The sequence below is a fragment of the Microcebus murinus genome, chromosome 14 (assembly GCF_040939455.1).
Source record: "Microcebus murinus isolate Inina chromosome 14, M.murinus_Inina_mat1.0, whole genome shotgun sequence".
NCBI lineage: Eukaryota > Metazoa > Chordata > Mammalia > Primates > Cheirogaleidae > Microcebus > Microcebus murinus.
In genome coordinates, this window is record NC_134117.1 from 12,775,918 (window position 1) to 12,791,124 (window position 15,207).

The window sequence follows — 15,207 nt, forward strand, 5'->3', positions numbered from 1 at the left end:
CCATGTGGTGCCAGACACCTGGCTGCCTGGGTAGATGGACCATAGCATAAATGCATAAAATAACAAACAAAACAGCAATGCAAGCCTGCCCACTGGACCCCACCATCTTTCAACTCACAATGGACAAGTTAACTTGTTTCCTTTACTGTAACTTATTCTAAAATTTAATAGCAGGGCTAGGCATTTGAGATACAAGCAGTATGAAATGTAAAGTGACTTAGGTGAAGGCATTTCTCAGGTAGCATGTAACTTCTAGTAGTAACAATATTGTCCTGAAAGTAGAATTCTAGTGCAACCACCATTCATTTGAAGTCTGGAAATTCCCCAAGTCATTAAGTATAGAAGTAAACAGGGCTGAAGCATCTGGTGCAATCTTTTTGCAGAACAAAGCACCCTTACTTTCAAGTCTGTGTTCAGGGATGGCACCTGGGATATTTAGGTACAGGGAAGGAGGAGGAATGGAACAGAGGGGTTGTTTGGTTTGTAACGCCTTCCTGCTGCTGCTGGTAATAGAATAGATTCCACTGGAATTAAGCAGGTTCCTAAGAAGTTTATAATTGAAGGGATTTTATACGTTTTCACATTAAAAAGCAAGAATTTTTTAGCTTATATAATGCAAAGCTTAAAAATCCTATCTTGTCAGTGAGAAAATGCTAATGACTTTGAACTAACATTATTGTAAAAGTTATATATCAAGCTCTAATACATTTTACTGAATATAAGTAATAAACACCCATTTTAGTTAGCACCAACAGTCAGTATATTCATAGTTTCTGGTATATGTTGCTGATGAAAACATGCAATTATTTTTCTTAATGGTATGCCTGGGAACCAATCATTATGTGAATAGAAAATTACTTTAAACATTCCATTATGCACTTAGTTTCTTTATAAAAGTAAAAGAACTTTAGAAGTCAGCTGAAATTTAGGGTTCTTATATACTGTTCAAAATTTCTTTTGTAGTTAAAGTTAGAATCACAGTTAAAGCAGAATCCTATTTGGTCATGCCCCCTGAATTTGACATTAATTACCAAGTCACCATAAATGCATGTCAACATGCCAGGCATTTTATAAAACTTAGACTCAGCATTTGTGTATTTGAAAATGGGAAGTCAGCTACTTGGGAGGCTGAGGCGGCAAGATTACTTGAGCTCAGGAGTTCAAGACCAGTCCAGGCAACATAGTGAGATTCTGTCTCATAAAATTAGAAAGAAAAAAAAAAAAGAAGGAAAATACATGTATATGTGTTAGACAGAAAATTTCTAATGACTTTCCTAACATACCAGTTTTCCAAGTTTAAGAGTAAATTGTTGTTGTATTACCCTGAGCAAGTGAGGACTTGGACATTTTTTAATGAACCTGTTGTCCATTATTTTTTTTTAAATATCTCTTTTCAGGTGGGTGGTCCTCAGGTGAAGTTCCATCACTGAGGCTCTGTCCTCCTAATCTAGGCTGTGGATCACACTGTGATGTGTTTTATTGGGCAAAAACATATTCTTCATAAACTTAAGTAACTTGGAAATATTTTTATATTTAAAAAGTGAGTCACAGCATAAATTCTAAGAAACACATGTCTAGAAGGTCCTGTCAAGTGATAGTTACCACTGATCCACTTTTCAGGCTTGATAAATTCAGCATTTACCAACCAAATGACTGTCACACCAGTTTGTTAAATTACTTTTCAATAGCTTTCATAATTACAATGTAAGTAATTCATTTTATTATGGAATGTCTACATGTAATTATAACATTTTGTGCTATCAGTTGTTAAAAAGTCATGTTATTCTGTGGTGTCATTGGCTAATTTGGCTTTCTTAACTCCATTTATACTTGGACCCCTCATACAATAGGAATGAAAAAGAACAATAGGTTCTGTGTGGAAAATATTCAGATAAGCGCTTCTTTTGAGTTCTAATTTTAAAATCATGGACCTCAACACGAAGTGAATGTTCTGATGTGGAAACTTACATAGTCCATCAACTCGTGTCCAGCACAGTTGATGGCTAGATGCAGATTTGTTCCCAGTTCCAGCCCTAAGTTCGCACAGATCCCCTGTAGTAGAAGCAGTGGCTGATCTATGGTGTCATAGTTAATGGTTAAACAGCCAAAATGGGACATCTTGCCAGTGATCGGCTGCTGCAAGATCAAAAGAAAATGATGTATGTCAACAGAGCATATCAAAGTCCTTGGAACTTCCTGTGACAGGCACAGTTTGTAACCAGATACAGTTCTCCAAAGACAGATTCTTTGATTCTCTATTAAACCTACTTCTTTCTAGATCCTCTTCACATGACTTTGGGCATATGGTTCTCTTGCAGTATCTGAGAGTGATTTTCTTCTGAGTTTTCTGAGTTTGACCTGGGAGCACACTCTTCTCTCTTTAGTGTGTGTATGTTATTGCTTTATCAGCTCTGCCATTCATGGCACATGGGCTAACCTGAGCCACAGCCACTGGGTTGGTGAATCTCCAGGCTCTCCCTGTAAATGTCCAGCTAAGCTGTCCCTAACTGTGTCAGTCCTCTTCCTCCAAACCTGTTCTTTCCTATGTTATGTTTACCTCTAGATGAAGATAACTGTTAAAAATATAATCCTCCTTCAGGAAAAGTGTTATTTTTAAAAGGATCAAACACTTCCAATAAAAGGATGCAGAACTGAGGATGGATTTTAGCAGATTTTAGGACCAAATGACCCCAGGGAAAGGCAGCTCTTACAAAGTCAAGTCATGGTGTGCCCTCACCATAAATTGCTACTATGCAATTATAAATTGATGCAATATCAGTGATTCTAAGGGCTAAGGGTGTGTGTGTGTTTACCAAACTCAAGAGCGAACATGAACCCAGGAATAAATATTCTGTTTCTACTGGTGATAGTGCTAGTTAATTATAAGGACCATCCAACATTTTTAATTTCAATGAGAGGAAACTTTTATTTAGCAAACAAAGCAATAATTGGGGAAATTTTTGCCTGTCAATTACGTTTTATTATGGAGTCTTCTAAACTGTGAAAGCATCACTTATTTGGTGCTTACTAAATGCCAGGTACTGTTCTAAGCATGTTACATAAAGTAAATACATTTACTCCTTACATCAACACCACGAAACAGGTACAATTATGATCTCCATTTTACAGAGTTAAGTAACCTGGAGCAGATTTTAATCCAGGCAGTTTAGCCCCAGAGTCTGTGCCCATAATTCTGGTGTGGCTGTCTCTCTGGGATCTATACCGAACCTGTTTCTAACAGGAAAAAAATAGTAATAGTAGTAAATTGATAATGGCAAGAGCTGATCTTGGTCTAAGCTTCTCAGAACACATAAGCCCACCTGCTGGAACGAAGGGAATGGCACTGAGAACTGGCTGCTTTGTCACGCGCCCACCTCTCCTGAAAGGCCTAATGTTAGAGTGCTGTGCTCATTCCAACAAGCACAACACGTTTTACTTACCGTGTGTTTATTCACATTTCTCTTCTCCCAATCTTGAGGAGAAACTTAATTTCTTATCTTTACCAAGTTTTTTTTTTTTTTTTTTTTTTTTTTTTACTAACCCCTCTTCTTTTGACTTCATCAGACTCTCAAGTCCCTGACATCAGGGTAGGGCTTGGATTTCTAGCTCACAGCGTGAATATTGCTGATGTGGGCAACCTTCAGCCATTTGCATGATCTCCAGAGTTCTTCCTGGCTGCCCTATTTATCTTGCTGAATGTTTAGGCACACAGTAGCATACCCATCAGAGCAATTACAATCACCAAAGTGGTTGACTGATCAAGTTCAGCTGGTCTCCCAGGACTCTTGAAGCCAGCGTGGCCGGTTTTCACAAGGAGGACTGTTTGCCTGACTCTCCCGGCAAAATCTGAGTTTCTGCAATGTTTTGTCTGATGTGGTGCTTTTGGAGACCAGGTGGAAGGAATGGTCACCTTTTTGTGCCTTTTCTTTCTCTCTTTAGTAGTAAGTAAATTTAAAACCTAAAACATCCTATATGTCTTTCAGCTAGTTATCAGAGAGATTCAACTTCCTAAACACTTACCTATAAGGTCCAATGTAATCCTGTTACTCATAAATGCATCCAAGACCTCTGAGATTTCAGCCGGCCGGACAACTGCTGGCAGTGATGGCCAGGCAGCTTATTGCCAGAAGGCAGGGGCAGAATTATATTCCACCTCTGGGGCTTACATGGGTCAGTGCTCTTGGCGCAATAGCACTGTATGTTTTCCATTTTGCTTTAGTTCTGGTCTTGGAGCAAAATGACTATTGGAGAGAGAAAGGGGCAGAGACTACCCAGTTTCGTATAGAAGTATGGGAAACATGCATCTACTTACTTGACCTCTTTTGCCTCCATCATGCCCTTTTTTGGTCTCTGGTTTTGGAGGAGGTTGCTGTGGGATAGAAGATAAAACATCAGTTGGGCATTTCAGCACATCTGTGGCAGCAAGCAGAGCTCCAGGTCCTCTGGCCTGTTCACTGCTCAGGGCCTGATACTGAATCTCTCTCTCTAGCTTTCTCTCTCATACACACACACAGCAATGATTCCAGCCACTCCTTACTTTTTTTTCTTTTTTTAGAAAAAGATAAAGTTTTTATTAACATAGGAAAATGGACAGGGTTTAGTTTTGAAATTAATTGCAAACTGCTAATCTAATTTTAATTTCTTTGAGTTTTTATTTCTTGGAGCAAATTAAAGAATTTGGCTATTAACACTAGATTATATTTTTATTAAAAGCAAAACATAAAGCAGCTTGATCATGAACTATGCTAATCCTTGCTTTTATATACCCCAAATTATTTCTCAAATTCAGACACATATTCCCTTTAATTCATCCTTACCCTCTACCCCCAGTCAATATATGGAGTGTGTATATACAGATTTGTGCATTTCTACTCATTAATAAAGTATTATTCACATATCATGTCATGAACTCCTGCTGCATACAGGCATCCTTTTATGCAGGAGGATACCAGAAATAACACCACTGTGAGATTTGCCTTTTTATAGGCCCAACATACAGTTTAGAATATTCTCAGGGTACTAACATTTTCTCTTATTCCTGCAGGGTGGATTTGACTTTGATTTGAAACAGCCAATGTCATTAAATCTGGTAAATCTCATGGGTGGAGTATCATTTGAGGTTAAAAGCAAAGATAATTCCCAAAGAGATGGAGTATTGAATGAGTATCATAGTAAAGTTCTAGTCTTTGCTAAAGCTCTAGTCTGAGCACTTCAGTGCTCAGCATGTACTGGCTCCATAAGGTGGGGCATGTTGGTCAGGCATAGGTGTGATTCTCACTGAAGTTCTATGCAAATGCAATGGTCCCGAACAGAAGGGCAAAGGTGAGTCATGTGATGTGACCAGGTGAAGATCTGCATGATCAATGGCACCAATTCAGAATAGCAAATGTTGAAGAATATTCTTGGTTTGCATTATTATTGAATGTCTCATGTGCTTTCTATGCCTTCCCAATCAGGAGTTTAAACTGCCTGAAGGCAGGAACTATGTTTTTATCCTCCATTGCACCTAGCAGGGGCCTTGAAACAACAAAAAATCACCAGGGAAAAACAGCCCTAACGTCTTTCTCTCTAACTTAAGGAGAAGCTGTTCAATAAAGGTAAAGAGCCAAAATCTCCAGGCTTTTTAATCATACAAGATGCAGTGTGTTCTAGAATGGCTGTTCTCAGTCTCCGTGGGTTTAAAAATGGCGGAAAACCCAAACAAACAAATGCAACTTTTCTTTAGTAAGAATTAGCCTACTCAGGAGTTCCTAGGGAAAGTCAGTTATGCTAAAATAAATCTGGCAGGAGGTGACTTGCTAATCTATGCCATCAGCCAAATAATGTCATCATGAACTATCACTTTATCACTAAAACAAAGCATGGTGATTGCAACAAACCAGGTTCCGCTCTTAGCATATCCTATTTTGAAACTAAAGACCATGGCTTTAGCTAAGGTTATCTACAGACATGCTTTGGGTTGGCTCCTGCATGAGAAAACATAGCATTTCTTCAGTATTTTTTTCCTCAAAATGTATTTAAAATGTAGATTTAGTAGAAGGACTGGTGTAATGTTGGGAATGATCTGTTATCACTGTAATTACTGGGAAGGATTAAACATCTTCCTATGTTTGATTAGTATTCTATAAATAGGCACCATTTATTGGGAGCCCAGCAATTCAGGGTTCTTCCCACACGTTACTTCCAGCCCTTCCAAGGTAGGCTTTTGTCAATCATACACATGAGGAAACCAGTGCATCAGCAGGGTATATAAGATGCTCACAGTGGTGGCTAATAAGTGCAGAGCCAAAACTGAAACCAAATCTCTTTGCTTTTATACTACACCAGATTATCTTTAGCAACTAAAACTTTCTCATAGAACTTTGGGACTTTGACAGAGTAGTGGTAGTTTTTGATGTCTGAACTTCTGTAAAAGGCTTTATTACTTTTTCTTCAAATAAGATTGAGCTAGTGGGAGCTATTACTAAGGATCCCACTGTAGCTTTTAAACATGTAACATTATGTGAAAAGTCAACCAGGAATGAATATGGGAATATGATCCCTGGTTCACACTATTGATATAAATGCCAGATGAATTTGAGATATAAATAAATCTCTGAAACTATAAAAATGTTAGGACAATGTATTCCATGATTTGGGGTCGATTTAGCATATGATCAAGATCATGGACTCTAGGGCCAGACTTCCTGGGTTTGGTTAAGTTAATTAACTGTGCTGGGCCCTGAGTTTCCTAATTTGTATAATAGGGATAATAATAGTAACTACTTGTAGAACTATGAGGATTGAATGAGTTAAAAGAGCGCTCAGGCTAATGCCTAGTAAACTCAAAAAATACTTGTGGATTATTAGTATTATAGGTAGTGCCTTATTAAACAAGAAACACAAAGCAAAAGCCTTAGACCAGGCTTCCTCAACCTTGGCACTATTGACACTTTGGGCTGGATAATTCTTTGTTGTGGGGGGGGGGGCTGGCGTGTGCATTGCAGGATGTTCAGCAGCATCTCTGATCCTTGCTTACTAGATGCTGTTAAAACCCCTCCCTCCAAGTTGAGACAACTCAAAATATCTCTAGACTTGCCAAATGTGTCCTGGGAAAAATCACCCCTGGTTGAGAATAACTGCCTTAAAAGAACAGATTGAAGGCCGGGCGCGGTGGCTCACGCCTGTAATCCTAGCTCTCTGGGAGGCCGAGGCGGGCGGATCGCTCGAGGTCGGGAGTTCGAAACCAGCCTGAGCAAGAGCGAGACCCCCGTCTCTACTATAAATAGAAAGAAACTAATTGGCCAACTAATATATATAGAAAAAATTAGCCGGGCATGGTGGCTCATGCCTGTAGTCCCAGCTACTTGGGAGGCTGAGACAGAAGGATCGCTCGAGCCCAGGAGTTTGAGGTTGCTGTGAGCTAGGCTGACACCACGGCACTCACTCTAGCCTAGGCAACAAAGCGAGACTCTGTCTCAAAAAAAAAAAAAAAAAAAAAAAAAGAACAGATTGATACATTTTACTATATCAAAAAAAAATCTGTATGACTCCATAAAATATAGTTAAAAGGCAAGCAACATGATAGAGGAAAAAGTCTAAAACATATAAAGGATTAAGTCTCCTTATATAAAGAATTCCTTAGATGCCAATAAAAGATAAACACCTCAATAAAAAGGGCAAAGAAATAAAGCAATTTGCAGATGATTTGTACAGAATTTTTATATTTTTTAAACATAGTGCTCTTTGTGTATATTAAAAAAAAAAAAAAGGCTGGAAGGCCACACTGAATTTTTAACAGTGGGTATCTCCAGAAAAAGGGCTGGTATTGAGGGTGGTAATCGGTAAGGGGTTGCTGGTTTTACCAGTATTTGAATTTTCACAAGAACATTCAAGAGCTATTTATATAAACAAAAAATAAATAAAACATTTAAAAGTCAGGACCGGGCATGGTAGCTCACACCTGTAATCCTAGTAATTTGGGAAGCCGAGGTGGGAGGATTGCTGGAGGCCAGGAATTTGAGAAAAACCTGGACAACAGCCAGACCCCATCTCTACAAAAAAATTTAAAAATTAGCCAGATGTGGCGGTGGTGCATGCGCATAGTCCCAGCTACTCAGGAGGCTGAGGCAGGAGGATCACTTGAGCCCTGGAGTTTGAGTTTGCAGTGAGCTATGATGGTGCCACTGCACTCCAGCCCAGGAAACAGAGTGAGACCCTGTCTCAAAAAACAAACAAAAAATTTTAAAGTCAGGATGAATTGCAGAATGCTCCAATATCCTTAATTCCCTAGTATTTTAAACTGGATTTCCTCCACCTGCTCCGACTACCATAAAGTATGGCTTAATGTTGCACCAACTCCGTTGGCAGCATGTTCCATATCGTAAACTCATTTACTCCCCACAGTCACCCTCATGACATGGGTACCTATCATCTCCAATTTATAGATCAGGAACCTGATGCAGAGAGGTTATGTAATTGGCCTAACGTCACAGAGTTGGAAGTGAAAAAGCAGAGTTAACTTGTCCAAGTTTGAGTCTCTCCAGGCTGGTTTCCCAGGAAGGAAGTTGGCCTCCTGAAAAGGGCCATGAAAAGCAGCTCCAGCCTGGTGCTTAAAGCAGTTCCCATCAACTGCAAGGCTGGGGCCACAGCCACTCCCCTTCTCATCACAGCAGGGGAGGTGCTGGTGCCCCTGCCTGCGGTCACACTGGGTGCTGGCAAGAGAGTTAGAACCAAAGTTCCTCCATGTCCTACTGCTATTGTGTCCTGGCCCCTTCCTTCTGGGCCCCCATGCTACTGCTTCCTAATCATGCTGCTTAAAAGCCCCTGGCTAAATGCAATGTGGGATTCTGGATTGGATCCTAGAACAGAAAAAGGACATTAGTGGAAAAACTAGTGAAATTTGAATAAAGTCTGGAGTTAGTTATTAGTAAAGTACCATTTTGGTTTCTTAGTTTTGACAAATGTACCATGTAATGTATCAATGTATCATTAACATTGGGGGGGGGACTGGGTGAGGGGTATTCAGGAACTCTTTATGTATCTTTATAACATTTCTATAAATGCAATAGTCCAAAATAAAAGATTTTATATATATATATATATATATATATATATATATATATGAAAAGCCCCACAGACAAGGATTGGGTCCCTCTCCTGGCCCCAGCCCTGCTAGAGGGCTGTGTACTACTCTGCTAGAATATGATGGGACAATTGGTGACTCATGCACCCTGCTCTGTGACTTCCCCTGAGAGGGCTGCTCGCCGAAAGGTCCTTGTTTGCCCAACACCGGGATCCTAATGCAGGCACGAGAGTCTGTGCCTTCACTTCGCCAAACTGCTGCTCACATCCTAGGGGTCAAATCCTTTCTTTCTTTGTATACCCAAAGGGATGATCTTAGCACAGAGCCAGCTGCCTCAGAAACTGAAATGAGATTAAGTATCATTAGAAACTGGATCCATAGCCAATGGGGAGATGTATACACTTGGTTCACATGGGAACCCCAAAGCAAAGAAATACATTTCATACAATATTGATTTAATTCCAAATGAACTACAATGCTAGATGGTGTACAAGTGTCAGTGACCAGATACCACAGCATCTCTTTACATACCGTTTCAATGATTTTGATAATATTTTTCTGAATTTCCATAAGCATCTCCACACCCTGTAAGTAGAATGACCATGGTCTTACATAATTACAGTCTAGAAATTTTAAATATATAAAACTGTGTACCACATGTGGCTATTTCTAATTCAGAATATTTATAGAGTCCCTGACAAGTCACCCTGGTCAGTGGATGACGTGATCTACAAATCAGAAGAGGAAATGTTAATCCTCAGCGTCACTAGGTTGCCTGCGAATGGCAGGCTCTTCTCCCTCAGTAGCCTCTCTTCATTGTGTAGAACTGATTGGTTTCACTGGCTGCGTCAAGTCAACTTCACTCTCTTTAATGGTCTCTTGACCAACCTGGACAGCCTTCTTGCAATATACATGTCACAGGTCACTAAGGCACTGATCAGAGTGGCTGAATCAGTATAAATCCACTGTCACTTAAAAAGTAAAGAAATGTGTTCTGATGAGAATATCTGCATGCAAAGACAAAGAATGGCAAGCCCATTCTTTGTGCCCAAGTGCTCTGGTACCCAAAGAACTCAACAGACATTAACTAAAGGAAAGTTCCCAACACCAGGCTCTGAATATGATCTGACAGATAGTAAGCCACATATAAATCCTAATCTTCTGCAACTGATAAATTGTGAGGTAAAATTATTTAAAAAGAATTCTTTATGATAAATCATCTTGAAAAAATTTTTACTGATTTCCACTAAGATAAAATATCACTCAATTTATTACTGGAGGGAGAGGGGGGAAAAACTTCTTGTACTTTTTTGGAAATCATCCACTATAGAACTTGAATCTTTAGTTCTCCCTAACACCTAAGTAGTACATAGAGTATTTCATGAAGATTTAAAGAGGCATATTGACTCTTTCAGGCCACTGATGACAATAAAGACACTACCACACGTCTGAGTGGTGAAGATGCCACTTCATTCTATAAATATGCACTAAATGTCACTTATGTGCTGGGCAATCTGCTAGGCCTGGAGTTCTTCCTTAATAGAGTGGGCTGCTGCCACAGTGCCTAGTGCAGAGTAAATAAAGAGGTCTGGACTCCCTAAAATAACAACTTTCCGGCACTGTCAAGCCCTGCAGTGACTCTCCCATGGCTTCTCTGTGAGTCATAGCGTGAGTCACTCCCGCAATGAACCAGACATCTAAGGTGCTCTAAATGTCTTCCCTTTTGCTTGAGGACTTGCTTTCTTTCCACTTCCCCGATTTCCTAAAATATTGTTTTCCCATTTTATCTTTAATTCCCTTTCCCTTCGTGTCACAAGGGTGCTGCACTAAAAACCCAATGATGGAGTTTTTTTTTTTTTAGCAAAAGTTATTTGAGATAATATAAGGTACTTGTTTGGTGGTTAGTTCAGGATGGGGTATACAAATCAGTTCTTTCATTAAATTTAGCTTCCCAGGTGATGACTTCCCACAGCTGACCAGGGTTACCATCAGCAAAGGTACAGTCAGCGTCGATGGCTGTTCCTGAAATAGGGGGAAAGCAAGGGCAAATGAGAAATAGGGCTCACTCGCATTGAGAACCTCATGCCTCCCTGTACTGGAACATCATAGGTACTAACCTGGTTGTGCTTCAGTAATGCAATGTTTATGTATAGAGGATTATTGCCCAGTATGGCACTGGTTTTGGCCACAGCTAGTGACACGGCCCCTATGGCCATACTGCCACAGAGTACAGGTTCAACAGGTTCTGCAGGTGGAATAGGTTTCTCTGAAACAGCATCGTTCCTTCCTGGAGGGAAAAATATTGAGAATAAGACTGTGTTTTTAAATGTTTTATTTACAAATGGGGAGGCCCACAAAAAAAAAGGGGTGGGGAATGAAAGCTGAGGCTGGGGAGAACATATTCTCCCCTTCAACCTCCAAGAAGTTTTCTGTTTGATTTCACCTGTGATGCTCAAATAATCCTTAACCGTGGATTTTGCCTCTCTAAGAAATTCTAGGCCATTCAATATTAACTCCTCCAGCAATCATGAGGTAGATATTCTTACCCTTTATTCACGTATAAGTAAACTATGGCTAAGAGAGGTTAAGAGACTTCCCCTATATGTAGCACAAAGTGGATAAAGGGAGGATTTGAAGCATCTGTGGACTCCAAATCCCTGGTTTTTCTATATTTCACCATAGCTGCTGCCAAGTTTCTCTTCATGCATATATCTATTAATAACTTACTGTCTTTCTCACTAACCTCAAACCAATGCCTTGTTCTATATTGTTTATGATCTTTAGAAATGCCTTCCAGATCAACCATCCATACAGCATACTTACCCATCTTTCACTCTAACATTTTTCTCAGCCACCCTGTTTGATCAGGTACCACAGAGTCCACCATAAATCTCTAGTATTCCTCTTGTCCTTTCCCCCACAGCTGCTGATATGGTCGGTCCGCAGTGGAGATAAGGTATGTAAGCACATAAGAAGTGCTTTCAGCAAAAACCTATCCCCTCCTACTTCTTCCCTTAAGTTCCAGGGTTTTTTTGTTTTGTTTTGTTTTGTTTGAGACAGAGTCTCACTTCTGTTGCCCAGGCTAGAGTGCCGTGGCATCAGCCTAGCTCACAGCAACCTCAAATTCTTGGGCTCAAGAGATCCTTCTGCCTCAGCCTCCCGAGTAGCTGGGACTACAGACATGTACCACCATGCCTGGCTAATTTATATATATATATATTTTTAGTTAGCCAATTAATTTCTTTCTACTTATAGTAGAGACAGGGTCTCGCTCTTGCTCAGGCTGGTCTCGAACTCCTGACCTTGAGCAATCCACCCACCTTGGCCTCCCAGAGTGCTAGGATTACAGGCTTGAGCCACCACAACTGACCAAGTTCCAGGGTTTTTAAAAGAATTTTTTATTTGTATACATTCATGGGGAACAAGTGCAATTTTACTACAATGATATATTGCACTGTAGTAAAGTAATAGCCTTTAGTGCATTTATCCCTGTAGCAACACACATTGTACCCACCAGGCAACCTCCCAGCACCACCCCCACCCTCCTCCGCCACCCCCATCCCCACCCCCACCCCTCAAAATTCCTTTGGCCATTTGAGCTCTTGTTTGGTATTGTATGAACTTCAGAATTGGTTTTTTTCTAATTCTGCAAAAAAATGATGTTGGTATTTTGATAGGGATTGCATTGAACCTAGAGATTGCTTTGGGCAGTATGATAATTTTAATGATATTAATTCTTCTGATCAATGAGCATGGTATGTTCTTACATTTGTTTGTGTCATTTACAATTTCATCAGTGTTTTGTAATTTTCCTTGTAGAGATCTTTCACCTCCTTGGTTAAATATATTCCTTGGTATTTTATTTTATTTTGTAGCTATGATAAATGGCACTGTTTTCTTGATTTGGTTCCCAGCTAGATTGTTATTGGTGTATAGAGATGCTACTAATTTCTATGCATTGATTTTGTATCCTGAAATGTTACTGCATTCATTTATCAAATCTGAGAGTTTTTTGTTGGAGTCTTTAGGGTTTTCTAGATATAAGATCATATCATCACCAAACAGGAATAATTTGACTTCTTCTTTTCCAATTTGGATGCCTGTTACTTTCTTCTCTTCCCTGATTGCTCTCGTGAGCACTTCCAATACTATGCTGAGTAAAAGTAGTGAAAGTGGGCATCCTTGTCTTATTCCAGTTCTTAGGGGAAATGCCTTCAACTTTTCCCCATTAAGTATGATGTTGGCTGTAGGTTTGTCACATATGCCCTTTATTATTTTGATGTTCCTTCTATGCCTAGTTTGTTGAGAATTTTTGTCATGAATGGATGCTAAATTTTATCAAGAGCTTTTTCTGCATCTATTGAGATGATCATATGGTTTTTGTCCTTAATTTTGTTGATGTGATATATCACATTTATTGATTTGTATATGTTGAACTATCCTTGCATCCTTAGTATAAAACCCATTTGATCATGGTGTATTATTCTTTTGATGTGCTATTGGATTCAACTTGCAAGTATTTCATTGAGGATTTTTGCATTTATGTTCAGCAGGGATACTGGTTTGCATTTTTTTCTTGTTGTGTTCTTGTCTGGGTGATACTATCCTTGCAGAATGAGAGAAAATTCCCTCCTCCTCAATTTTTAAAAATAGTTTCAGGACAATTGGTATTAGCCCTTCTTTGTAGATCTGGTAGAATTCGGCTGTGAATCCATCTGGTTCCAGGCTTTTTTGTGTGTTGGGAGACTTTTTATTACTGATTCAATCTTGCTACTCATTATTGGTCTGTTTAGGAGTTCTGTTTTGGACAATTGGTATTAGCTCTTCTTTGTAGGTCTGGTAGAATTCGGCTGTGAATCCATCTGGTCCCAGGCTTTTTTTGTTGTTGTTGGGAGACTTTTATTACTGATTCAATCTTACTACTCATTATTGGTCTGTTTAGGAGTTCTGTTTCTTCAGGATTCAATCTCAGGAGGTTGTATGTTTCCAGGAATTTCTCTATTTCCTCTAGGTTTTCTAGTTTGTGAGTGTACTGTTCATAATATTCTCAAATCATCTTTTGTATTTCTGTGGTATAAGTTGTACTGTATCCTTTTTCATTTCTGATTTTATTTATTTGGATCTTCTCTCTTCTCGGTTAGTCTAGCTAGTGATTTATCAATTTTGATTATCTTTTTGAATAACCAACTTTTAGTTTTGTTGATCTTTTATATTGTTTTTTCAGGTTCTATCTCTTTTAGTTTTGTTCTGATCTTTGTTATTTCTTCTGCTAACTTTGGGTTCGCTTTGTTCTTGCTTTTCTAGTTCCTTGAGGTTTGATGTTAGGTTGTTAATTTGTGATCTTCCTACTTTTTTGGTGTAGACATTTAATGCTATAGACTTCCTGGTTAATACTGCTTTTCCTATATCCAACAGGTTTTGGTATGTTGTGTTTTCATTTTCATTTGTTTCAAAAAGTTTTAAAATTTTTGTCTTAATTTCCTTGTTGACCCACTGATCTTTCAGGAGCATGTAGTTTAATTTCCGTGTATTTATGTAGTTTCTGAAGTTCCTCTTGGTATTGATTTCTAGCTTTATTCCACTGGGGTCTGAGAAGATACCTGATATGATTTCGATTTTTAAAAATTCATTAAGACTTCTTTTGTGGCCTAACATGTGGTCTATCTTGGAGAATATCCCATGTGCTGATGAAAAGAATGTATATTCTATAGTTGTTAGGTAGAAATTTCACTAAATGTCTATTAAGTCCATTTGGTCTAAAGTCCAATTTAAGCCCACTGTTTCTTTGTTAATTTTCTGTCTCAATGATCTGTCTAGTGTTGTGAGTGGGGTGTTGACATCCCCACAATTATTGTGTTGCTGTCTATCTCTTCAGGCGTAGTAATATTTGTTTTGTGAATCTGGATGCTTCAATGTTGGGTGCATATATATTTAGGATTGTTATATCCTCTTGCTGAATTGACTCCTTTGTCATTATATAATGGCTTTCTTTGTCTTTTTCTACTCTTTGATTTAAAGTCTGTTTTATCTGATATTCGTATAGCTACTTCTGCTTGCTTTTGGTTTCCATTTGTGTGGAATATCTTTTTCCACCCCTTTTCTTTCAGTCTATATGTGTCTTTATGGATAAGGTGAGTTTCTTA

General features: G+C 39.0%; 1 protein-coding gene across 2 annotated transcripts in view; it reads right to left on the reverse strand.

Annotated features, from left to right (window-relative positions):
• ENO4 (enolase 4) overlaps window positions 1-15,207 on the reverse strand; it is a 36,402-nt gene that overhangs the window by 7,751 nt on the left and 13,444 nt on the right. For both annotated transcript variants that reach the window (XM_012774830.3, XM_012774847.3), the window contains 5 exons: window positions 11,182-11,351; window positions 10,955-11,086; window positions 9,596-9,649; window positions 4,313-4,369; window positions 1,969-2,136 (listed from right to left, as the gene is read on the reverse strand). In XM_012774830.3, the coding sequence (XP_012630284.1) occupies window positions 1,969-2,136; window positions 4,313-4,369; window positions 9,596-9,649; window positions 10,955-11,086; window positions 11,182-11,351 (581 nt within the window). The remainder of the gene's footprint in view (window positions 1-1,968; window positions 2,137-4,312; window positions 4,370-9,595; window positions 9,650-10,954; window positions 11,087-11,181; window positions 11,352-15,207) is intronic.